General features: G+C 47.6%; 1 protein-coding gene across 5 annotated transcripts in view; it reads right to left on the bottom strand.

The window, feature by feature from the left end:
- The window catches only part of LOC142583440 (endoplasmic reticulum aminopeptidase 2-like), a 155,015-nt gene that overhangs the window by 55,259 nt on the left and 72,394 nt on the right, over nucleotides 1-27,362 (bottom strand). For all 5 annotated transcript variants that reach the window (XR_012828627.1, XR_012828626.1, XM_075693909.1 and 2 more), the window contains exons 6-7: nucleotides 22,248-22,379; nucleotides 14,104-14,335 (exon numbers count right to left, since the gene is read on the bottom strand). Coding sequence is in view for 3 of the 5 variants with exons in the window: in XM_075693909.1 (XP_075550024.1) it covers nucleotides 14,104-14,335; nucleotides 22,248-22,379 (364 nt within the window). In the remaining 2 variants the exon portion in view is untranslated. The remainder of the gene's footprint in view (nucleotides 1-14,103; nucleotides 14,336-22,247; nucleotides 22,380-27,362) is intronic.

Below are 27,362 nucleotides of genomic sequence, written 5' to 3'. Positions count from 1 at the left end.
CATCTGGACGGCAAAATTTTGATCGCTATATCCAATATGCGGTGAATAACCTATCGTTATAAATGGTTTTTTTCCCCATAGACCTAATGCATAAAATGACACTCTCATGTCGACCCATCGTTATAACAGATATATCGTTATAAGTGGACTGCTATGTACAGCTTCGCTGTGAAACATCATGATCGAACTAGTGCCTTATATGCTGCACCTCGGCCGAAGTAACGCGTCATATTTCGTCTTAGTTGGAAACAAGCTATGATAGCTGTGTGGTGCAGCGTGAAGTGGGACAGGAGACACAGGAAAAAACAAGGACAAGCACTTAATGCCAACTGAAATTTTGCCTGATACAAAGTGTTATCTATATATAGGTGTTATACAACATTTTGTATCAGACAATAATATTTCAGTTGGCATTAAGTGCATGTCCTCGTTTTTTCCCTGTGTCCCTTGTTCCGCTTCACGCTGCACCACATAGTCTAAAATGAACATAGTCTTCTGTGATAGCTGTTGTCTTAGCAAAAATAAAGTGCACAGATGGTTCTTTTTATTTGCCACAAAACCTATCACCATAAAAGTGAATTGACAACGTAATTGCAAGTGCTTAAAGGTGCATTTTGTTTCGTCCCAGTCAACATGCCTTTTTCTAATGAGCAGAAGGTAAAAATGATCCTTGCCTTGGGAGCTGCAAATGACAACAAGAGGAAGGCCGCAAATATATATCAGCCTTGAAAGTGGCAGTAGACCAAACGCTTCGACTATCGTCAGAAATGATGAAAAGCTCAGACAAACTGGCAGCTTCAATAAACAGAAGAGGACTCCATCTTTGAGTCCTAGCCTATACACGGATGTCCTAGCATTTATGGTCTCAATCCCTCATGCCAGCATGCGGGACATGCCTGCCCAGGTACAATTTCAAGTCATCAGTTGGAGGATCCTAAAGCCTTTCATCCGTACCACCTTTACCATCACCAATGCTTGGAAGCTAGGGATCTGTAGAATTGTCTAGATTGCTCTATTTGGGTCCTCACAAAACCCGATAAGTCACCGGACTTCTTGAGCAACACCATGTGCACAGATGAAGCCAATTTTCACAGAAACGCCCAGGTAAATTTGCATAATGTGCACTATTGTAGTGACTACAAAGCACACTGAGTAAAGTGCAATCGGCACCAGTACCAGTGGTTGTGCAATGAGGGGTACATAATTAGCGCCGGTGCTATAAACAGTCCCATCTTCTTTGATCGCACACTGACTGGACAGTGTTACGTGGACGAAATCTTTCAAGGTGTGCTGGATGAGTTTCTCAGCGAAGTCCCACTGTCACGTCTTCCACTTCTGTAGTATCAGCAAGATGGAGCACCAGCACACAGCAGCAGTCAAGCGCGAAACTGGCTGGATGCGACTTTTCATGCGCAATAGATTGGAAGGCACGGGCCTGTAAATTTGCGGGCTAGATCACCTGACCTCTCCCCAATCGATTTCTTTCTTTGGGGTTATGTGAAAGATCTTGCTTACATGATCGAGACGGACGTCAGATTAGCTCAAGACAAGGATAACAAATGTCTGCCGTAGAATCCGAGTGTCGGTCATTAAGGAAGCCACTGACAATGTGATAAAGCAGACTCAATACTGCGTAGCTGCAGAAGACCTATTCGAACACATCCTCTAGGCAGCAGCTGGTGTTCAATGGCGCTTACGAATTCACAGATAGTAAGGGCACACTGAAATCTGAACTATTTTTGTTTGTTTTTTGTGCAGGCGTCCCGATTGCCAATTTGGCTCATTTAGAAGTAGTGATTTACTTTCATGAATGGATTGGTTTTGCCTTTTCTCAACACGTGGGTCACTTCCCGGTCTGTTATTTCACTTTTATTTTATGCGATGAACCTGTTTTTGCAGTACATATACATTCTAATGAAAACTAAAACCGTCACTTTAATTTGGCTTTGGTCCGAAGTAAGTTTCTGGCACGAAATATAGCTGCGCGCGCACTCTGTCGATGCGGTGCGAGCAAATCCGCAATTTGGAAACATGCTATGCCTATTATATAGTTTTTCGTATTTCATGCATGATAAGAGCGGCGCTTCGGCTGCATTATCAAGGGGCTTTTGTTATGAAAGTGATCAGTCGGCCTTGAGAGTTGGATAATATGTGTGATGTAGAAATGAGAGGAAGGAATAGCTGTGGAGCCACAAGACCTGCTGTTGGTGCTCCTTCCGTACCATTATCAAGACGATGCGCTGTCTTTTTGGGTTTGCGACAGGCAAAGCAGTTGCTTTCAATCAGCTTATTTAAGGGCGCTGCTTTATGATGCAGGTGGAAGCGTAGTCGCATGGTATTTTTCATATTTCGTGAGGTTTGTTTGCCAGTCAGAAGAAATTACATGCAACTCGTATGTCACTGAAAACACAGCTGTTACATGTCTGGGGATGCCTTGGGGCACCTACAGATGCCTCATTGATAATGCCTCTTTGATAATTAGCGTAGCACTTCCCAAATTAGATAATTAATTGCAATTGTCAAGTTAAATTTCAGAAACGAAAGTATTACTGGCGGCTACTCCACTGTACTGGAAAAAACAATATACACTAGGTTTATTTCGAGTAAGGCAACTGCTCTTTTTTAAAGACTTGGTGCGCGATAGTTAGCGCACTCTGTATAATTCCCTCAATAACCTAAATGAGGCCAAGCCGCATTCACTCGCAATCATAATCAACAGCAGTCATGTGCAGGAGCGCTTATACTCAGACTCACAGAAAAAAAAAAAATACAGGCTGCAGTTTCGCCGGAAAGGCGGAACAGTATTAGTGATAGCGAAGTATGCGACACTTACGTGAAGGAAGATTACACTACTGAGAGACGTCAAATTCTTCGTGGTGGGAGAGGACTCAGGCTGTGAAATTGAACTATCTCCTACTATGAGGCCTTCTTAATTCTCATATAAGGCCGTCACGTAAGTGAACAATTCTTCGAAGTCACATGAAGTTTCTTGAAGTGCAAGAATCATTATATATATATTGTAGTGGGTAATATGCATGTGGCACTGTAGTTGTAGTGGGTAATATGCATGTGGCACTGTGCGGACTGCCACCGCTGCGGCGCGAGACACGAGCGCGGGTTGTTGATGCGAAGCGCTAGGACTCGTGATCTAGAGCTACCTGCGATCCCTCGAACGAGCTACAATAAACCCCATTTCATTTGGTGGAGCTGCGGGGTAACCTCGAAAACTGGAACTCCGAAGCCGGACGCTACCGACTGCTGCGACCATGCCTGACGAAACCACCCAGGAAGATGCACCACAGCCTCCGACGGTCATCGTTTCCGGTGCATTGCGCCAGCGTGATCCTGCCATCTTTAGCGGCACCGATGATCATGACGTGGAGGATTGGTTGTCATCTTACGAAAGGGTGAGCCAGCATAACAAGTGGGACGACGTCACGAAGTTGCACAATGTGCTGTTTTACTTAACCGGCGTCGCGAACCTCTGGTTCCGAAACCACGAACACGATTTCACAACGTGGAGCAGATTCAAGACAAGTTTCACAGAAGTGTTCGGGCGCCCCGCTGTGCGCAAGCTTCGCGCAGAACAACGCTTACGGGGGCGCGCGCAACATCACGGTGAAACGTTCACAAGTTACATCGAAGATGTCATTGACCTGTGTAAGCGCGTGAATCCGTCAATGGCGGAACAGGACAAGATAAAACACATTATGAAAGGCATTGATGAGGACGCATTTCAAATGTTGCTAGCGAAGGATCCGCGTACCGTGGCCGAAGTTATCAACTTGTGCCAAAGTTTTGACGAGCTACGGAAACAACGCATCTTAGCTCGGCGCCCACCGCCTACGGAAGATTCGTTAGCAGCATTGGTTATTGGCGACAACCACACAACTTTGCTGACGCAAATAAAAGAATTTGTGCGCGAGGAGGTCGCGCGACAGCTCTCGATTTTGCCGACCACGGAGAAGCCTTCTCAATATTTGGCTCCAGCGATCCGACAGGTAATTCAAGAGCAAGTGACCGAAGCTCTTCCACCTTCGTGTCAGCCGGCTCTCGTGGCCGCGCCTCTGACGTATGCTGAAGCCGCTGCACGGGCGCCTCGTCTGCCGGGATTCTCGCCTCCGCCTTCAGCGCCTCTCCAGCCGGTGTTCTCTCATCCGCCCTCGCCTCGCCAGCAGGTCGCTCCCTTTTTCAGCGCACAGCAGCAAGGCACAAATCCTTGGCGCACTCCTGACAACCGCCCAATATGCTATGCCTGCGGTACACCGGGACATGTCGCGCGCTTCTGCCGCCGGCGCTTGCCGGCCTTCGTGGGCACCGCGCGACCACCCAGCTCCGGCTTCCGACCATACCGTATGCCTCAGCGACCACCACCGGAAGTCTACGCTGCTGATGACATACCAGCACCGCAGTCACAGCTCTACAATACTCGTCGCTCGCCTTCCCCTCGTCGGCGCTCACTCTCACCCATGCGTCGTAGGCCCAGTGCCAGTACTACTGAGGCGGAAAACTGATTTCCGCAGTTCCTGAGGCACGAACTGCGTCATCGTCGGAACATCAAAGTCCTCGTTTTTCCCCCGCTAACGTTATTGAAGTGTCTGTTGATGGCATCAAATGTCTTGCGCTCGTCGATACAGGTGCTGCTGTATCTGTGATTAGTGAGAAACTTTGCCGTGCATTACGGAAAGTGACCATGATGCCTTCGGTATTATTGCTTAGAACAGCCAGTGCACAACAAGTTCAGCCAGTCGCTATGTGCACTGCCAGGGTGTTGATTCGAGACATTTTGTATTCGATTGATTTCTTTGTGCTAACTTGTTGCTCCCACGATGTGATTCTCGGTTGGGATTTTCTGTCGCGCCATCACGCCGTCATTGACTGTGCACGTGCTGAGGTTCAGTTCTCCGTTCTGTGCAATTTGCCATCTCACGACTTTCAAGTTCATGATGTTACCAGGATCTGTGTAGCTTCAGATACTGACCTTCCCCCTCACAGCGCGGTATTTGTCCCTCTTTCATGCGCATCGCTTGCCGAAGCGACGGTCATGTTTTCACCCGCTGCCGTCTTCATTCGCCGCCTACCTATATTGTTGCCTTTCGCCCTCCTCACAATTCACCATGGGGCTGCAGCAATACTGATTTCTAACCCAAATTCGTACACTTTGGCTTTGCACTGTGGCGAGACTATTGGTACCATCCAGACTGTGGACGCTGACGTTATTGTGCATTTCCCTGTTCCCGACGACGTGGATACTGCCAACGTAACAGCACTGGCACCCCATGTGCCATCTAACCGAGTACCACCGGATGTTTTTTGTCGCTCTATTGCCGATGACCTCGAGCCGACACAACGTGAGCGGGTTATTACTCTTTTAAATGATTTTCACGCCTCTTTTGACTGCAACCAAGCATCATTAGGCCGCACCAGTACCGTCTCTCACCACATTGATACGGGACACCACGCACCATTACGCCAGCGTCCGTACCGCGTGTCATCCACCGAGCGTCGTGTCATCGCCGAGCAAGTTGACGACATGCTTGAACGTGGTGTTATCAAGCCATCCTGCAGCCCTTGGTCATCTCCTGTAGTACTCATTAAGAAAAAAGATGGCTCGATTCGTTTCTGTGTGGACTATTGTCGCCTCAACAAGATTACACGAAAAGATGTCTATCCTCTACCGCGCATAGATGACGCCCTGGATTGTCTTCATGGTGCCAAATTCTTTTCTTCTTTGGACTTGCGATCGGGCTATTGGCAAGTGCCAGTGGCTGAATCCGACCGCTCGAAGACAGCTTTTATTATGCCTGATGGCCTGTATGAGTTTACAGTAATGCCATTCGGCCTCTGCAATGCACCCGCGACATTCGAAAGGATGATGGACAATCTTCTACGAGGCCTCAAATGGAAGACGTGTTTGTGTTATTTAGACGACGTGGTAGTTTTCTCCCCTGATTTCACCACTCACCTCTCTCGTCTACGCGAAGTCCTTACTTGCCTTACCACCGCCGGCCTTCAACTTAACTTGAAAAAGTGCCGCTTCGGAGCCCGCCAGCTGACCATACTTGGCCATGTCGTGTCCAAAGACGGCGTCCTTCCCGACCCTGACAAACTTCGTGCTGTCGCAGAATTTCCGCGGCCGACTACAGTGAAAGAGCTCCGCAGTTTCGTCGGTCTTTGCTCTTATTTTCGCCGCTTTGTGCGCAATTTTGCCTGCATCATCGCTCCCCTGACGAAGCTCCTGGCTGGCTCTGGTGACCTTCGCGACTGGACTCCGGCATGTGACCAAGCCTTCACCACTTTGCGCCGTCGGCTTACCTCACCGCCTGTTCTACGCCACTACGACCCGAGTGCACCGACTGAAGTTCATACCGACGCCAGCGGCGTTGGTCTTGGGGCCGTCCTTGCACAACGGAAGCCTGGCTTTCCAGAATATGTGGTTGCACATGCGAGTTGTGCTCTCACGAAGGCAGAATCCAATTATTCTGTCACGGAAAAAGAATGTTTAGCTATAGTTTGGGCCTTAAACAAATTTCGCCCTTACTTGTATGGCCGTCCGTTCGACGTTGTGACAGACCACCACGCGCTCTGCTGGCTTGCGTCACTGAAAGACCCGTCGGGGCATCTTGGACGTTGGGCTCTTCGGATCCAAGAATTTGACATTCGCGTCATTTATCGATCCGGGCGCCAACATTCTGATGCAGATGCGCTCTCCCGTGCGCCCATGCGCTCCGACGAAAGGCCACCTTCACCCATAGAGTGCCCGGTTGCTACGCTTGCCGTTAGTGACATGCCGTCTGAACAGAGAAAAGATCCGTGGATTGTGTCTCTTATTGACATTCTTAGCAGTTCTTCAACGTCTACATGCCCTCGAGCCATTCGTCGCCAAGCCACCCACTTCGTGCTACGGGACGCCATCTTGTACCGCCGAAACTATCAGCCCGACGGTCGCAAATGGCTGCTAGTCATCCCTCGCCATTTGCGTTCCGACGTATGCACGTATTTCCATGCAGACCCACAACAAGCTCATGCTGGCGTCCTGAAAACCTACGAGTGGCTCCGCCAGCGGTACTACTGGCGCGGCATGTATTCTTATGTCCGCAAATACATTCGGTCATGTGCAGCCTGTCAGCGACGCAAGACATCTTCTCATACGACAGGCCCTCTGCAACCTTTACCTTGTCCTGCACGTCCTTTTGATCAGGTTGGCATCGACCTTTATGGGCCTCTTCCATGCAGTGCTACCGGAAATCGTTGGATAATTGTCGCAGTAGACCACCTGACAAGATATGCTGAAACTGCTGCACTTGCTTCGGCTGCTGCTCGCGACGTCGCCGCATTCATCTTACGGCATTTCGTCTTACGGCACGGCGCACCGCGAGAACTGCTCAGTGACCGAGGCCGTGTCTTCTTGTCCGACGTTATTAATGAGCTCCTCGCCGCGTGCCGCACTATTCACCGCACCACTACGGCGTATCACCCACAAACTAACGGTCTAACGGAACGATTCAACCGCACCCTTGGGGACATGCTCACCATGTATGTTGCGTCGGATCATTCCAATTGGGACGATGTCCTCCCTTTTGTGACGTACGCATACAATACCGCCGTTCAGGCTACCACAGGCTTCTCACCATTTTTCCTTCTTTATGGCCGTGAACCATCCACTACCCTCGACACCGTACTACCATATCACCCGGATGCCTCTGAATTCACCCCTCTTTCCGAAGTTGGTCGCCATGCTGAAGAGTGCCGTCAACTTGCTCGCTCGTTCACGTCGGATACCCAAGGAATCCACAAAGATCGCCACGACAACGATCAGCCCACACAGTCCTTCGCCGTGGACTCTCGCGTATGGCTTCGGCTGCCCTTCCAAGCTCCAGGCCTTAGCCCAAAGCTTGCTCCGAAATATCAAGGTCCGTACCGGATCGTCGCGTGTACTTCGCCTGTGAATTATGTGGTCGAACCGGTGACGCCATCTTCGGACAAACGCCGCCGTGGCCGCGAGACTGTTCACGTCAGCCGCCTGAAGCCGTACCACGACCCCCTTATCGTATCATCGCCTTAGGTCGCCAGGATGGCTCCTCTTCGCCCCGGGGGAAGTTGTAGTGGGTAATATGCATGTGGCACTGTGCGGACTGCCATCGCTGCAGCGCGAGACACGAGCGCGGGTTGTTGATGCGAAGCGCTAGGACTCGTGATCTAGAGCTACCTGCGATCCCTCGAACGAGCTACAATAAATCCCATTTCAATATAATGATTCTTATCTATATATATATATTCTTATCTTATAGATTATCTTTTATATATATATATATATATATATATATATATTGTGGGGATGCGCGACTCTCGCGCGTCCCCTGATATGTTTTTCCCGCATAGCGCGTCTCCTGTAATCCGGCTTCGCGGCGTGGCCTGGCGCCCGCGGCGGTCGGAGTGGTTGAGGCGCAGTACGAGAGATGGCGCGAGTGTTGCGCTGCTAATAAAGCCGCTGTTAACGCCGCCGACAAGCGGGGTTACTTGGGCGCCGCAAGACAAGGCGCTCTCTCTTGGGTTCGGAACAGCAAGCAGCACGGACGTGCCGTGCTGCGCGTGCGCCGATCCATGCTTCTGCGAGACTGTCTCGCGTGGCCGCCTTGGAACGCGCCACCGTTCGAGTGACCGTACGCGCGAACGATCAGGCGTTAGGATCCAGCGTGGGGCGGACATATTCGCTCGCTATCCGGTCGCGGTGAGTCGGACTCCTAGATTTGTCGCGCGCCCATCAGCATGTTTTGTGGATAGCAACTCGGCTAGCAGGCATTGATCTATGAAAGGTGCAATAAATGCCCTTGTGATTGTTTGTACTACTGTACTGTCGTTCCTTTGTCCCAAGAGTACGGAGGAAAAGCCCACATCTGGCTGCCCAACGTGGGCCTATTGGGGCATCGGACGACAGATTTAACAGTTTTGCTTCGTTCGAGACCTTTGTTTGAACCGAAGCGTAGGGCTAGCGTGGATTTTGATCGCTAACGTTGGTGGCGTGCTTTCTTGAACGAGGCGACGGTGGCTGTAGTGTGTTTGAACATGTCAACATGCTAAGCCTTTTCGCAGGTGTTTTTTTTAATGACATTCGTCGGTACGAGAGCCACGTGGTCTGCCTCCTGGGGGGGTGAGGCTCAGCGCCCGCAGAGCATTGGCAAGCCTGAAGCGAGTGAGTACGGAAGCCTCGTGGGTGGTCCGAATTTCTAATGTAAATAGCTTCTCCTATCTCTTTGACTCTGATGAAGTCGCGGCTCTGGGAGCCGGGTGGCCGCGGACCACGGGTGCCGCTACGGGCTGACTGGTAATGCGGCCTGGCACCGGGCGCTCCGACACCGTCTGGGACGGCGGGCGCCGTCAACTCAGATGCTGTGTGCACCGAGCGGAGTAGAACCACCTTACAGAGCTGACGTCTCCTCGCGGCTGCCTGTTTCGCGCTCATTTTGGGTGTTGTTTTTGGATGCCGGTTGTTGTCAGGGTAGCGACGCTTTAGGCCTAAGGCATTACGAAGCTGCCTGTCGCACGTGGAGGGACACAACCTGGTGGACTGTGGCATTGATGTGTTGCAATTTGCTTCCCTAATTCTATTTAGCCTCGCACGAATGGAAATTGCTCGTTCGACTCAAGGAAGCGAGCTTCGTTCACGTGAACTTAGCATCTGAGTAGCTGCCCGATCTTTGCTAGCCGAGTTGAACATCGTACCACGTGGGCGATGCACATGCAGAATTCCTCTCCCTTGCACTACTTTAGTTTTTGCCGAGTGTGTTGAGTGTACGCAGCGTGATTGGACTCACCCCTGGTTTGCCGTCACCTGTACATCGTCTGCGCTGCTGCCCCGGACTATAACGATCGAGCCACCGGGCAATGGTGATGCTGTGGCGAGTTCGGCGCAGCGACTTCGGCGGCCGCCTGTATCCAGCTCACAACCCTCGGCGGCGGAGAAAAGAGCCGGCGGTCACCGACAGCTGCTGCGGCTCTCGCGCCTTGTCTGTCGTGCATCTTGTTCTTTTAGTCCGCGTCTTCGTAGCGCTCTTTTCATCAAGTATGCGCGAGCGACGCTTGCTCGTGCCGACTACTGCGTCGCCGTTTCCGGAGTCCTGGTCTGGAATCGTGCCGTCGAGACTGCAGAGCTGCTGCTGTGACCAGTGGACGTCACCGGTGTACCCAAGGTCAAAGTCGGCTCGCATGCTATGGACAGTGCGGACATTTCCTCGGCGCGGCCACTGTTGCATGTAATACCTTGTTCGCGAAGCACGCCTTGATGTTACATGTTTCTCTGGAATATGTAGTGATCTAAGGTTGGGGGGATGTGAGAATGCGCGACTCCCGCGCGTCCCCTGATGTTTTTCCCGCATAGCGCGTCTCCTGTAATCCGGCTTCGCGGCGTGGCCTGGCGCCCGCGGCGGTCGGAGTGGTTGAGGCGCAGTACGAGAGATAGCGCGAGTGTTGCGCTGCTAACGCCGCCGACAGGCGGGATTACTTGGGCGCCGCAAGACAAGGCGCTCTCTCTTGGGTTCGGGACAGCAAGCAGCACGGACGTGCCGGGCGTGCGCCGATCCATGTTTCTGCGAGACCATCTTGCGTGGCCGCCTTGGAACGCGCCACCGTTCGCGTGACCGTACGCGCGAACGACCAGGCGTTGGGATCCAGCATGGGGCGAACATATTCGCTCGCTATCTGGTCGCGGTGAGTCGGACTTCTAGATTTGTCGCGCGCCCATCGGCATGTTTTGTGGATAGCAACTCGGCTAGCAGGCATTGATCTATGAAAGGTGCAATAAATGCACTTGTGATTGGTTGTACTACTGTACTGTCGTTCCTTTGTCCCAAGAGTACGGAGGAGAACCCCACAATATATATACATCATCAGCAGCAGCAGCCTGATTACGCCCACTGCAGGGAAAAGGCCTCTCCCATACTTGTCCATATATACAGTCACCGACCGTTTATTCGGACCTCACGGGGACTGCGGAAATGTCCGAATAAACAGGTGTCCGAAAAAGCAGATTAAGAAAAAATGAAATCCTTTATTTCCACGCACTTATTCGGGCTTGGCAGTAGGCCTGAAGAAATCGTGAATGCGCCGTTGCACGCTGTTCCGTTTATGCTCGATCAAATAAGCCTGAATCTCGGAGAGGGTCGTACGGTCACTATAGGTGGCTGAAAGCACAGTCACTGCTTGTGCATGCTCCGCATGCGACGGCAGTGTAGCACACGGTGCATCATATTCCGACTCGGAGTCATCGTCCGGCGGTGCAGCAGAAACCTGACGAATGATCTCACCTTCATCGAGTTCTGTGCATGTCAGTACAGCAGCGTGAGCACCTGTGAAACTGTCAAATGAGACGGTGTCCAGAACCACTGCACAGGTCTCGGCAGAACACTTTTGGCGTCAGTAGGGTGCACATCGGAAGGCGACAAATCCTAGGCTCCCGGCACCCACTTGCTGGCATTCCGCAGCGCAGTCTGCGCGGGCACTGTCGGTTGGATTAGACACTATACGCTATGTCTCCGTATGCCACGTTTCATCACCGCAACCTCGACACAGCACAGAAAGCAAACATCACCACGCCGTCACGCCGATACCAGTCGCACAAATGAAAAACGTGGCCTACTCGCAGCATCGTGCACGAAGAAACAAACAAATCAGCTGCTGGATTGTCTTGACATGGCTTACTAAGATGAGACCGGAACTGCTGTAGCCACGAACCAGGCAGAAACGATGATGATGAGCAGGGATTTGCAGTAGTGCCACTTCGTGGGGCAGAAAGGAGGCTCTGTTCAAAACAAAAATGGTATTCAGCAAGTTGATCCATGCACCAGTCAGAGTCGGTGCATGGTGCTTTCGATCGAGTTAGCTCAAGGAGTGTCCGAATAATCAGACAAGAGGTTGCAAGGTGTCCAAACTTTCGGCAGTTGTTACACATTATGGTCTATGGGGAGAATGGCAGTGCAGCGGATATATCTATGTATATATATAAAAGGAAACGCCAATGTATGAAAGCCTCTAATCCTACAGCTAGGATAGAAGTGGGAGTACTTTCCAAGTTAATCAACAAGCATAAGACAGCTGACATAAGGAAGTATAATATGGGTAGAATTGAACATGCTCTCAGGAACGGAGGAAGCCTAAAAGCAAAAGCAGTGAAGAAGTAACTAGGAATAGGCAAGCATCAGCTGTATGCGTTAAGAGACAAAGCCGGCAATATCATTACTAATATGAATGAGATAGTTCAAGTGGCTGAGGAGTTCTATAGAGATTTATACAGTACCAGTGGCACGCATGACGATAATGGAAGAGAGAATAGTCTAGAGGAATTTGAAATCCCATAAGTAATGCCGGAAGAAGCAAAGAAAGCCTTGGGAGCTATGCAAAGGGGGAAGGCAGCTGGGGAGGATCAGGTAACAGCAGATTTGTTGAAGGATGGTGGGCAGATTGTTCTAGAAAAACTGGCCACTTTGTATACGCACTGCCTCATGACTTCGAGTGTACCGGAATCTTGGAAGAACGCTAACATAATCCTAATCCGTAAGAAAGAGGACGCCAAAGACTTGAAAAATATAGACCGATCAGCTTGTTGTTAGTTGCCTACAAACTATTTACTAAGGTAATCGCAAATAGAATCAGAAACACCTAACACTTCTGTCAACCAAAGGACCAGGCAGGATTCCGTAAAGGCTACTCTACAATAGACCATATTCACACTATTAATCAGGTGGTAGAGAAATTTGCAGTATATAACCAACCCTTATATATAGCTTTCATTGATTATGAGAAAGCGTTTGATTCAGTCAAAACCTCAGCAGTCATGGAGGCATTACAGAATCGGGGTGTAGATGAGCTGAGAGAGTGTAGATGATTTGAATTATGGGGCTGCACGTGCCAAAACCACAATCGGATTATAAGGCACACCATAGTGGTGGACTCCAGATTAATTTTGACGCCATGGTGTTCTCTACTGCGTTCCTGAATCTAAGTGCACGAACAATTTTTTATTTCGCCTCCGCCTGTGGTCGGGATCAAACCTGTGACCTCGAACAATGCCATAACCGCAAAGCCAGCACAGCGGGCACAGAAGCATTGATTTGACATGTGACTGCTTCTATAATGTCGATGTCGCCTAAGCCCTACGGTGCGCTTTAATGCGGCTCTGCTTCTGCACACACTAAGTTGTCCACTTGGCAAATTTGCAGGGTGTTTATTTTTCAGAAATAGCAGAAACGTACCGTACCATACCTTCAACTTAAATTTATCCTGTTTGCCTGCAGCAACTGCTGTCGTGCCTATAGTAGTAGCGTTTCCCTGCCTTCTCACATCACCTTACCTCCCCCCCCCCCCCCCGCTAGTATGTAAACTGCAAGCAAAGAGTGGCAAGCCATTTGTTTCGTGACTGTGTCAGGTCTACCCATCCTCTGCCTCCTCTCCCCCTCCTCTGGACCTGCACGTTAGTAGAAAGGTAAGCACTGCAATTTCTGCAATGCTTTTGTGGGTGGTCATGGATAATTACAGCTTTCAAGAGGCTAATGTGGAGAAGCCCACGGAGCTCAGAGGGCATTGTGCACATTCGAGGCGGTGCAAAGGTCCAAACAAGTTTCTCACATTGTCTTTGCTCTCTGCCAGGCTCCTGTCATGTGTACACACACTCTGAATCCCCCCTCCCCCCCAACACGGTGTGCCAGACAGCAGCAGGAGCAGGAGCAGAAGCAGTGGGAAAGTTGAAGGAAGAGGTTAAGAAAGGTTAGCTTTAAAACACAGATGTTTGAGAGCCCATGTGCATTCCTCGGTCACACTCAAGGAGCCCATTCCAAAGAACCCATACAGTCTGCGAAACGTCTGTCTCTTGCACCTCGATTTGGTCAGTGACTGCAGCTTCATCATCATGTTACCTGACCAGACAGACTTTAATCAAACGCTTGATTATACCGTACCCCTCTGTCAGGGCAATAGAACCTCCTTTTTGCACAGCATGACAGTGCACATGCCGAAACTTCTGGCCACAGAAATGACAACAGCTGAAATTCAAAACAAGCAGGCAAAGCTGCTGCAGTAGTTGGGGCTAGCAGAATGTGTGACAGGGCTCACAATCAGTGCTGTTCATCCAAACCAGATGCTGCTGACCGCCATCCATGACAAAAGTGAGCGGCACGTGCCACCTTGCCACATCAGTGACCAGGTCAGCAGGCAGGAGCTGGAATCGCCGCTGTGTAGCATGCAGCCATCCATCACTCCCGACTGAAAGTCGCACAAGTGGGAAGCCTTTCTGTCGTGTCCACGTCTCCATGACCTGTGAAACTCCCACCTGTCCAGAGGTTACCTGTTGCAAGACACAGTGGCCTTTATTAGAGGCCACTGGGAGCTCTAACCCCCACATCTCCTCAACTTGACACCTTACCTCAAAACAGCGTGTTACATTGCCACCTCTTGACTGCACTGCTCACTGCCCTCAATGACACTCTAGTGAAAGCATGCAACACTTTGCCATAAGAAAGGCTGAAACATAGTCTTTGCTTCAGTCAAACGCCAGTACTGTGCCCTACCTGGGCAAGCCAAACTAGTTTCTAGCAGAAGCCTGTTTGTGATCATGGGGGTGTCTGAGCAAACACAGTTGGTTGGCACCCTTTGGCTGAGTTTATATTCACCCGCCGCCACCACCATCATCATCATCATCGTCATCCACCTCTTTCAAGTCCATTGCAGGACGAAGGCTTCTCCCTGCAATCTCCAGTTACCCCTGTGTTGCGCCAACTGCTTCCAACTTGTGCCTGCGAATTTCTTAATTTCATCCCCCCACCTAGTCTTCTGCCATCTTCGACTGTGTTTCCCTTCTTTTGGCACCTATTCTGTAACCATAATGGTCCACTGGTTATCTAACTTACGCATTACATGATCTGCCCAGCTCTATTTCTTTCTCTTAATGTCAATTAGAATATAGGCTATCCCCGTTTGCTCTTTGATCCACACCGCTCTCCTCCTGTGTCTTAACATTACGCCTATCATTTTTTATTCCATTACTTTTTGTGTGGCCCTTAACTTGTTTTCGAGCTGCTTTGTCAGTATCCAAGTTTCTGTCCCATATATTAGCAATGGTAGAATGCACTGCTTGTATACCTTTCTTTTTAGTGATAATGGTAAGCTTCCAGTCAGGATCTGATAATGTATTCCTTTGCAGACTCTAGAGGCTGGCTGGTGATCCTGAACTTTTGTTCCCTTGCCAGGCTATTGATCATTATCTTTGTTTTCTACATATTAATCTTCAACCCCACTCTTACACTTTCTCTGTTAAGGTCTTCAGTCATTTGTTATAACTCGTCCTCAGTGTTGCTGAACAGGACAATGTCGTCTGCAAACCGAAGGTTGCTGAGATATTTGCCATTGATCCTTACTCCTAAGCCATGCCAATTTAATAGCTTGAATACTTATTCCAAGCATGCAGTGAATAGCATTTGAGAGATTATGTCTCCTTGTCTGACCCCTTTCTGTATAGGTATCTTTCTACTTTTCTTGTGGAGAATGAAGGTAGCTGTGGAATCTTTGTAGATATTTTTCCAAGGTATTGTTACGGGGATGTTGGGAGTGTAGATTATTATATTTACAATATATTGACACAAGATGATTTCAAATTACATACGCCAGCCGCCTCCTGCATCCGTCCAGTTGTTTACTGCTACCTGTGAAAGATAGCGGCAGTGAAGCGGGCAATACGGGCTCGCAAGGCATGCGCATTCGGAGCAACCCGTCATCAGTGCAGGACATGAGGGGAGAAGAAGAGGTGTGGGACTCTGGCGAAAAGACTGTGGACATTCTAGTGAGCCTCTCACTTAGCTGTTTGTCGGGCACAAGTTCGCCCAAGGTAAAGTGATTAAAGTAGCATCACTGAACTGTTTCATTACAGCTCTGGTGGAGACGCATGGTATGATTTCAAGCCCTTCTCAAGTCAGAGAAAAAAGCCCGGACTCACGGCGATTTGCACCCATCGCATTGACTCCTGTTCACCAACGCTGCAGTCATCGCATACACGGTGAGCCCCCCCGAGTTTTCCCCTTTGCCAGATTCTATTGGAGCATCAGCATCTGCTAACGGAAACGCTACCTAGATGAAAACTCAAATCCCGCCAACTCACATCGTAGTAAACTCGCCAGTGATGCCAGAGCCTTTCCACGGCAACACATTTGAAGACGCAGAGGACTGGCTGGAACACTTTGAGTGCGTCGCTGAGTTCAATAGGTGGAACGGAGAGTGCAAGCTACGAAATGTTTACTTCGTGTTAAAGGACGGCGCACGAACATGGTTTGAAAACCACGAAGCGACACTTGTGTCGTGGGATGCTTTCCAAGAGGAGTTGCTTGCCACTTACCCGAGTACTGACCACAGGGAGAAGGCCGAAGCTGCCCTGCAGGCAAGAAACTAACGAAACAATGAAAGCGTGGCCATGTATGTAGAAGACATGTCCCGCCTATTCCGCTGAGCTGATCCAAACACGAGCAAGGACAAGAAACTTCGCCATCTAATGCGGAGCATAAAACAGGAACTGTTCGCAGGGTTGGTTCGGAGCCCGCTGCGCACCGTCGCTGAGTTTCGTTCTGAGGCGACAACAATGGAAAGCACGTTGCAACAGCGATCAAGGATGTACAACCGGGAAATGAACATCTCCTCTGTAGGCGCAGTTCCAGTCGTCATCAGAAACAGCATGGAGGTCATATGGGAGCTCGTGCGATCTGTAGCTTCAGAGGCTACGGCTTGACCACAACGCTCCAATGCCCTCTTCGCTGGCAGACGTGGTTCGCGAAGAGGTCAGACAGGCGGTCCGGGAACCACAGCTCAGTGCGCACCACTGCTGCACCACCCGAGTGTCTTGTATGCCAATGTACTGCGGCAAACTCCCGGACGTGCTGACGTCGCAGCCACTTCCTCTATGAGCTTGATGCCTCGAAATACGCTGCTGCCACCCGAGAGAAGATTTAGAAAGGCTGATGTATGGTGCACTCCTGACCGAATACCTTTCTGCTACCACTGTGGTGAGGCTGGCCACCTGTACAGAATGTGCCACTATCACCAGGCAGGGCTTCGTGGTTTTTCCGTGAACGCACCTTGGCCTTGGAATGGTGAGCATCCATTTGAAATCAAAGAGTACCTGTCTACTCGTCAAAGCTCCCCATACGCCTACCAGCAACACCAACCTTGATCAACAGCGCCGTTGAGGCATCGGTCACCAAGCCCCCACCCGTCATCAAGCTCCCCAAGAGGCCGTTCACAGAACCCGCGTCGGGAAAACTAGAGTCAGTGGCCTCGGGAGGTAAGGCCACTGCCGATGCGAAAAGAGAAGAACCTCCACCGATGATTCCGAACGACAATGAGGGACTCAGAAACCAGTGCCGTAAGAGTGACATCGCGTTCGATTTACATGTGTTTATTGATGGTTACGAAGTGAACGCGTTAGTGGATACAGGTGCAGATTACTCGGTAATAAGTAGTGAGCTCGCCAAGAAACTGAAAAAAGTGCTGACTCCTTGGAAAGGGCCACAAGTTCGCACCGCAGGAGGACACCTCATCGACCCGACGGGCAAGTGTACAGCTAGAATAGGAATACGAGGCTTCACGTACGTCGCCAGCTTTATCTTGCCTTCGGAGTGCTCAAGAGACTTACTTGATTATCAGCATGGACTTCTTGCAGGATAATGGTGCTGTAATCAACTTGTGGGAATCGTGTTTCCTTTTCAACAAAGCACGCTGTCGCAGCATTCAACACTGAAGAAAAATTCGACGCCCTTTACACTGCCGATAATGACTGGTGCTTGGTCCTAGATCCAGCGTAGCCATCGCAGTCAGAAGCGACGCATTCAGCTACTACGAAGGAATTGCAGACAGCAACACCAGTCTCCTACTCGAAAAAGGGATCTGCATGGCAAGAGGCCTTGTTCAGCTGCGTGGTGGATACGCCAACGTTTTCCTCACTAATTTTGGAAATGAGGTGCAACGTGTCGTGAAGGGAACCGTTATTGCCAGCCTTAATAACTTCGTCCAAGTTACAGATTTCAGCATTCCAGAGACTTCATCATAAAATTTCCAAGATGTGGATTCTGTCTTTGCAGCCATCGACATTGAACCAGGTCTATCACCCAGACACAAGGAGAAAATAGAGACCCTCGTAAGAGAATTCACCGAATCTTTTTCAATGTCATCCAAAGTCCGACCGACATCTATTGCCAAACATTGGATAATTGTTGACGAATCAGTGAGGCCTGTTTGCCAGCATCCCTACCGAGTGTCACCAAAAGAGAGAGAAGCCATCGGAAGTCAAGTTAAGGAAATGCTTGAAGACGACGTAATTCAACCGTCGGCTAGTCCTTGGGCATCACCTGTGGTACTTGTAAAGAAAAAGGACCAAACCTTGCGCTTCTGCATTGATTACCGAAAGCTGAACGCCGTTACAAAGCGGGATGTGTACCCACTTCCAAGAATCGATGACACTCTAGATAGACTACGAGATTCCAAATTCTTTTCCTCCCTGGACCTCAAAAGCGGCTACTGGCTGGTAGAAGTGGACGAACGAGATCGTGAAAAGACGGCATTTGTGACGCCAGACAGACTGTACGAAATCAAAGTGCTCGCATTCGGCCTTTGTTCTATGCCTGCCACATTTCAGCAGATGATGGACACTGTGGTCACCAGCCTGAAATGGCAAACCTGTCTCGTTTATCTTGACGATGTCGTGGTTTTTTTCTACCACCTTCAAGCAGCACGTAGAACGACTGCGGGCTGTGATGAAAGCTATTAGATCAGCAGGTCTGACGATAAAACCGCAGAAATGTCATTTTGGCTTTCGTGAGCTTCTTTTCCTCGGCCATGTCGTCAGTTCAGAAAGCATTCGCCCGGACCCCCGAGAAGACTGCGGCAGTGGAAAAATTTCCGAAACCAACCGACAAAAAGGCTGTTAGCCGATTCTTAGGACTTTGCGCCTACTGCAGACGCTTCATCAAAAATTCTTCAAGGATCGCTATCCACTAACGTGGCTAACTAAAGAAGACACCCTTTTCGTCTGGTTGAACGAGCAGGAGAATGCTTTCAATGAGCTCCAAAAGCATCTTCAGAACCACCCAGTTCTTGCTCATTTCGACGAGGAAGCCGAAACTGATATTAACACAGACGCAAGCAATTTAGGCCTGTTGCCATCCTCATTCAGTGGCAAAACGTAGAGGAGTGAGTCATTGCGTTTGCTAGTCGAACACTTTCAAAGGCTGAGGTGAACTACTCCGCGACAGAAAAAGAATGCCTTGCAGTGACATGGGCCATCAGCAAGTTTAGACCATACTTATATGGCCGACCATTCAGAGCTATCAGCGACCATCATTCGTTGCGCTGGCTGGCGAATCTCTAAGACTCATCCGGAAGGCTGGCAAGATGGCGTCTACGGCTGCAGGAATACGATATAACGGTCGTATACAAGTCCGGTCACAAGCACAGTGATGCTGATTGCTTGTCACGTGCACCGATTGAATACACGGAATCTACGTCTAGGGAAAATGGACAGGATTGCCCATTCCTAGGAGCTGTGACAACATCGCAAATGGCTCAGCATCAGCGATCTGACGCGGAGTTACGCCTTCTCATTGACTACATAGAAGAACACCCTGTCGACATTCCACGAGCTCTTGTCCGCAGCTTGTCATCGTTTGTCCTGAGAAATAATGTCGTGTACAGAAAAAATTTTGACCATAGTGCAGAGACATTTCTGCTCGTCGTACCTTCAAAGTTACGACTTGATATTGGAAGCATGGCATGACGACCCATCAGCAGGACATTTAGGAGTGAGCAGAACATTCGCACGCATCCGCATGGAGTATTACTGGCCAAAGTTATTGAATTCTGTGCAGCGCTACGTAAGAACCTGCCGGGACTGCCAAAGACGCAAAATACCACCATTCAAGCCAGCAGGTCTCCCAAAACCGATACAGCCACCGGAAACTCCATTCGCACAAACGGGAATGGACTTACTTGGCCCCTTTCCCACATCGTCATCAGGAAAGCGTTGGATCGTAGTTGCAACTGACTACCTAACTCGATACGCCGAGACAGGGTCTCTTGTCGAGTGAAGTAGCCGATTTTTTTGTCGCTAACATAGTACTAAGGCATGGCGCTCCTAAAGTTCTCATCACAGACCAAGCAACCATATTTACTGCCCATTTGACACAGTCCATTATGAAACTGATGCAGGAAAATAGAAGCTCATAAACAACTACCATTCTACAGTGCACAAACGGGGAAGTATGCTTAACAGTACAGCCTTTCCCAGCTTGAGTGGAGGCAGCCTGGGCCAATTTCCTATCAATCTTACCACAAATTTTGATCATCTTGTTAGGGGGCAGAAAAAACAACCTTTACATCAAACCTGCCTGCTACATTCCTGAGGCTGTGTGATAGTTTATGCACTTATGGAATTACAACCAGTTTTTTCTTCTTATCGGCAGGCTCTCGATTGTTCATTCTTGTGGGTGCTCCTAATTTTACATGCCTGACAAGCTTCTGTACGGTCATGCGGATAGCATCCTCTAAAAAATCTGCCGCTCTCAAACGCTCCAGTTGTTTTAAGAAACTCACACTCTGCTATGAAGCGTGGTCTTTTTTTCGTCGGTCCCCCGGTGGGTGACTGTCCTAGCCCTAGTAACCTTCTCCGCCGGGGTGAGACTTGGCTCGTAGGCGAATTTCGGGCCAAGACCAAGGGTTCTTCTGTGCTCTTCTGGTAGAGTCTCGTCGCCAAAGAAAAAAGAAAGGCATTGCTTTTTCGGCTCTGTTTTCCGCACTTTCGAAATCGTGTTTTCACCAGACTTCTGAGAGTTTCTTAAAACAACTGAAGCGTTTGAGAGCGGCAGGTTTTTGAGAGGATGCTATCCGCATGACCGTACAGAAGCTTGTTAAGCATGTAAAATTAGGAGCTCCCACAAGAATGAACAATCCAGAGCCTGCCGATAAGAAGAAAAAACTGGTTGTAATTCCATATGTGCATAAACTATCACACAGCCTCAGGAATGTAGCAGGCAGGTTTGATGTAAAGGTTGTTTTTTCTGGCCCTAACAAGATGATCAAAATTTGTGGTAAGATTGATAGGAAATTTTCCCAGGCTGCCTCCACTCATGCTGGGAAAGGCTGTACTGTTAAGAATACTTCCCCGTTTGTGCACTGTAGAATGGGAGTTGTTTATGAGCTTCCATTTCCCTGCGGTCACGTCTATATCAGTTAAACAGGTCATTGCCTGAATATTAGATTGTCTGAGCATAGGCGCTCGCTAACAGGTAATGCCTACTCGCATGTCGCGCTGCATTGCTCTGAGCATGGGTGCACTCCAATCTATAAAAACACCACAATACTTTCTGTGCATAAAAATCAGACCACGAGGGAGATTATTGAGGCCTACTATATCAGGAAAAAAGGGTCACGCTGTGTAAGCATGCTAGTGTTAAATTTGTATGACAGTGAATTAGAATTTTTAAGTCGCCTCATAGTGTAGCATTAGATTACAGGGTTTTGCGTTTTTTGCCTACGCACTGATAATGACGCCATCGATGGGAGAGCATGTGGCTATGGGTTGTGCACATAAGTTTGTGTATGCCTTCGAATAAAGCTAGTTGTGAGTCCTGTGTGTTTCTGCCTTCTGTCTTCGTCTTATTGCGTTGCCCCTTCAAGATGTTCTAGCAGTGCTATGCTCAGCAGCCCACGACAAAAAGCAGGAGCACCTAGGAAGTGCATCACTTGGGGCAGCGCAGTCCAGATGAAAGCATCACACATTCTGTACGCCAGCCCATACTCACACAAATGCAACAAAATTGTGCCGGTCATATAAAGGTCATACTTTACTTTTTCTGAGCCAAAAACGAGAAAATGAAAAGCATGTGATGCCATGTTACAGCTTTAGTTATATGAGAAGGAGGAGACGTGCAATGGAAACGAAGAAATGGCATCACTGGCATTGCAAACTACAAAATAGGGCACTTAATTAATATAAATATAATTGAGAGGCTTTAGTTACAAAATAGTCGATGTTTACTGCATTATATGTGATAAAAATACTTGAACATTCTGAATACTTGCATATAAGAGCACTTCTATACAAGGCATTTTTTTAATGTCACCCGATAAGCATGGTCCTTTTCTGCCTGCCACACCATGGGGTCAGGAGAGGGGGATTTACTGTAACTGTGAGCAAGACACTCGAAGAAGAGACGCAGACTCACATTTGTGAAGGTGTCCCAGAGGTCTGCAGTGTCAGCGTTGTGGTAACGATACATGTTCAGATACTGGGTCAGGCCTTTCCGTAGCTGCTGCCGGCCCAGGAAGCCCTCCAGCATGGCCACTAAAGCGGCACCCTGCAATGACAGCATGTGTAGTAGCAGCCGTCACACAAGTTGCACATAAGTTTGGCTACTCCAAGATCAAGCTATGGAGACATATGCAATGAATGCACTTTTCTTCAATAAGGTGCACTCCACTTATAACGGTTTTTACCCAAAAATCAATGCTTAGATATTCATTTATTATATACCTTTGCATGTAAGACTGTAGCAGGATCGTTACACAATATTAGGTTACAAATACAGTATCGATAAGGTGCTGGAAGGGGTGTGCTACAAATGAATAGTACGTTTTGAATCAAATATTGAACCGAATCAATAAAATAAAGCCGAATTAAATATAAGAAAATCTAACACAAACTTTTAAGATCAAGATGTATAGTATGCTCTACTCCTATTAAAGGGAGCACCAAATTAGTATGCCAGTATTGATAACAATTCATATATGAAGGCCTGGAAAATATTTTTTATTTATAGAATGCCTGTCAAATAGAAGTAAGTGGTTTTTCCCTTTGTAGGAGTGGGCATGGCAGACCGAGCTTCGGCATGATGTCTAAGCCTTTCTTCTGCATCGCGCAGGTTAGTTCATACTTTACTACGCTTAGAAGTGATTGCCGCAGTATATTGGTCATACCATGCCCACAACAGCGCGTTGCCATAGCGTATAATGTGTATTGTGTGTGCCAGCTTCTTCTTCTTTGCGGGGACGTAGAATTGAATCCTGGCCCACAGACAGCAGCACTTCTGAAAGAACTGTTGGAAGGGCAACACAAACTTACCGCAGAAGTGTTGGCACATAGGACTCAGTAAAGCATGATGGAAGAGTTAATGTCAGATATGGCGTTACGTTTTGACGAAATCAATAAACAAGGTGATTGTGTTGCTTCCCTTGAACAACCGGTGAATCTTCCACATAAAAAAATCATTGACCTAGAGGACCGGAGCAGGCAGCCAAATTTGATTGTTTTCGGGGTACAAGAAGGCAGTGCCGAAACTGTTAACGATCTGAAGCAAAAAGTCTTGAGGGACATCTTTTCACAGAAACTTAATGTTACCTGCAACTCGGTAGGGAGAATTCATTGGTTGGGCAAACCTGACAAAAAAATAGGCCAGTTATAATATACTTTCAAGATTATAACGAGAAACAGCAAGTATTGAAAAACACATATAATATTAAAGGATTGAAAACGTCAGTTCAAAGCGATTTTTCTCTGGACATGAGCAGAAAGTGGAAACTTTTGTGGGAGAGTGCGAAAAGCGAAAAAGAACTGGGCAAGAAAGTAAACCTTATCAATGATGAGCTATGAGTGGATGGAAAATTGTTTATGTGGGACGAAAACACTGACTCTAGAATAGAATTAAATACTCGTCAAAGCTTATCCACCCCTCAATGAATTAGTTCGACTACTAAGAATCTACGGGTTTTAAACATAAATGCATGCAGTGTAGTGAACAAAAGTGCCCAGCATGAGGCTACCCTTTTAAGTTACGATCCACATGGTGTTGTGATTACTGAAACTTGGCTGCGCGATGACATTGATAGCACAAGCGTTTTTCCACTTTCTTATCAAGTACTTCGACGTGACAGGCCTTCCAGAGGAGGCGGTGTAGCTGTACTAGTCAAACATAGCATACCTGCTTTTCTACTTCGGCAGATTGAAAATCACGAAAGTGTCAGCCTAAACCTTCGCTGTTGGGTGCGATCCTTTTTATTATTCGCTGTTTATCATGCACCTGAGTCACCTACCCAGTTGCTAAATGACCTTTATGAGCATATGTCAGCTTTTTCTCAGGATAAAATACTTCTCGTTGGTGACTTCAATTTGCCTGGTGTTAATTGGGATTATGCTGCTTACAGTTACGATCAGAATGTCGATTACTTGATTGATATTATGCCAACTAATAACTTGCAACAAATTGTGACACAACCGACATACTTACAAGGAGATAGTGAAACTATGTTTGATCTTATTTTTATTAGTCAGTTTATTGAACATTTTGTCACCTCTGTAGAAAAAGGTATTTCGGATCATGAACTTGTCTACTTTTCATGTCCCATGGAACGTTGTGATACTGCCTTTGATAAAACAGTGATTGTCAAGGACTTTTGCCATGCCAGAGATGAAAGTGTTTTGGACTACTTGGATTACAGGCTGAGCGAATTTGATGGGAATGACGCCGTGGTGCTCTGGAATAAGTTCAAAGAAATGTGCCATTTCTGTCTCGATAATTTTATTCCGAACAAAGTTAAGAAGAAGTCCAAACGTAATCCGTGGGTTACACGAAAAGTACTGCAACTTAAACAAAAACTAAAAAAGCTAAAGCAACGGCATGCCCTTTGCGCTGAAATCCAGAACATTCAAGAGGCCTTGAATCAGGCTGTATTCAAGGCTAAGCAGCAGTATTTTCAATATACCCTGTCTAGCTTTATGCGCATTGCACCAGAAAAATTGTGGAACGATCTAGCTAGCACAAAGAGACCCATTGATTGCATTGTGCACAACGGTGTAACTGTTACTGAGAAGCGATATATAGCAGAACATGTTAATAATTTTTTCACAGCGTATTTTCAAGTGTCTCGAACCATGTACCCTTCAGCCATACCCCTTGTTATGTTGATCCTGCTGTGATTTCTATGCTGCTAAATTTAAAAATGAAATCATCACTAGGACCAAATAACATCCCAAATGTCTTTTTGCTCCGCTATGCAAAGATGATTGCACGTTTTCTAGTGCGCATTTTTAGTGTATCTTTATCTCCCGCCACACTTCCCAAAGATTGGCGATCGGCTCGGATTGTACCGGTGCTTAAGAAAGGCGAAGTGACATTAATAACGAACTATCGACTGATTTCCCTTATTTATCTTGCTGCAAACTATTGGAACATATTATAGCTAACCAGATAAAGAATTCTTAAGTGACAACAGCATCCTCACACCGGTACAACATGGCTTTAGGAAGGGGTTTTCCACCGTCACTCAGCTGGCTTCAGTCATCCACAGCTTTGCTAGCATTCTTGATAAACCTGGTCAGATTGATGTTATATTCCTGAATTACAGAAAAGCATTTGATCTTGTTTGTCACCATAAACTAACTGAGAAGCTCGAAATCATAAAACTGCCACCATACTTAATTAGTTGGATTTCTGCATACTTAACTAAGTGCACATAATTCGTCAGCATAAGCGAATGCCCTTCAGATGAAGTGCCAGTCACTTCCAGTGTTCCACAGGGCAGCGTGCTTGGTCCCTTGTTATTTTTAATATATATTAATGACATTGTAGAAGTAATTGCTCACCCCGTTCAATTACGATTGTTTGCTGATGTTTGTGTTTTATTTAATAAAATTAAATGCCACGAAGCTCAAGTTCTCTTAAATTTTACCCTTCAGAGCATTCATTCCTGGTGCCAGCACTGTAACATGGAGCTCAACATTAATAAAACAGTTTCTATGAAAATTACTAAAAAAAGCACCTTTTACCGTTTACTTATGATCTTGCATCTCAACCCTTATCCAAAGTCAAGGAATGTAGGTACCTGGGGGTTATCATAACGCATGATCTTTCCTGGAACAAACATATCTCTACTACGTGTGCTTCAGCTTTAAGAAAACTTGGTCTGCTCAGGTATAGATTAAAAATGACACCTCCGGACACCAACCTGTTCGCTTACAACTGTATTATAAGGCCTAAACTAGAATATGTGGCAATTGTTTGGGAGCCGTACACAAAACGCAACATCGATGCATTAGAAAAAATTCTGCGAAAGGCTGTACGCTTTATATCTTCAAGATACCCTCCCACTGACTCTCCCTCAAACTCAATGAAAATGAATAATATACAAACACTTAAATTGCGAAGGAAACTTCAAAGGATTAAGTTCCTCTATCTGCTTCAGTATAATCAGCTCTCTTAATCGGCAGCAATACATACAATCACTAACAGGGCAATTAACAAGGCACCGGCATGCCAGGTCATTAACTCCGTATTTTGCCAGGATCAACACCTTTAAATATTCCTTGTTTCCTTACACAATAACTGAATGGAATAACTTGCACATATAGCTTCTTATTAACACTTAAAGCATTGAATGCGTTGACAGCTGAACATGCGACAGTTGAAAAATGTTTGCTTCTTTTTTACCTTGTTTTGTTGCATTGTTTCTGAAATTGTTATTTTTTTATTTTCCTGCAATCATTCCAATGTAATTCATCATTATCATCATCATCAGCCAGGTTACGCCCACTGCAGGGCAAAGGCCTCTCCCATACTTCTCCAACAACCCCGGTCATGTACTAATTGTGGCCATGCCGTCCCTGCAAACTTCTTAATCTCATCCGCCCACCTGACTTTCTGCCACCCCCTGCTACGCTTCCGTTCCCTTGGGATCCAGTCCGTAACCCTTAATGACCATCGGTTATCTTCCCTCCTCATTACATGTCCTGCCCATGCCCATTTCTTTTTCTTGATTTCAACTAAGATGTCATTAACTCGCGTTTGTTCCCTCACCCAATCTGCTCTTTTCTTATCCCTTAACGTTACGCCTATCATTCTTCTTTCCATAGCTCGTTGTGTCGTCCTCAATTTGAGTAGAACCCTTTTCGTAAGCCTCCAGGTTTCTGCCCCGTAGGTGAGTACTGGTAAGACACAGCTATTATATACTTTTCTCTTGAGGGATAACGGCAACCTGCTGTTCATGATTTGGGAATGCCTGCCAAACGCACTCCAGCCCATTCTTATTCTTCTGATTATTTCCGTCTCATGATCCGGATCTGCCGTCACTACCTGCCCTAAGTAGATGTATTCCCTTACGACTTCCAGTGCCTCGCTGCCTATTGTAAATTGCTGTTCTCTCCCGAGACTGTTAAGCATTACTTTAGTTTTCTGCATATTAATCTTTAGACCCACTCTTCTGCTTTGCCTCTCCAGGTCAGTGAGCATGCATTGCAATTGGTCCCCTGAGTTACTAAGCAAGGCAATATCATCAGCGAATCGCAAGTT

Source organism: Dermacentor variabilis, chromosome 5, assembly GCF_050947875.1.
Source record: "Dermacentor variabilis isolate Ectoservices chromosome 5, ASM5094787v1, whole genome shotgun sequence".
Taxonomy (NCBI): domain Eukaryota; kingdom Metazoa; phylum Arthropoda; class Arachnida; order Ixodida; family Ixodidae; genus Dermacentor; species Dermacentor variabilis.
The sequence above is the reverse complement of the archived record's forward strand: the minus strand, read 5'-3'. Positions and strand labels throughout refer to the sequence as shown.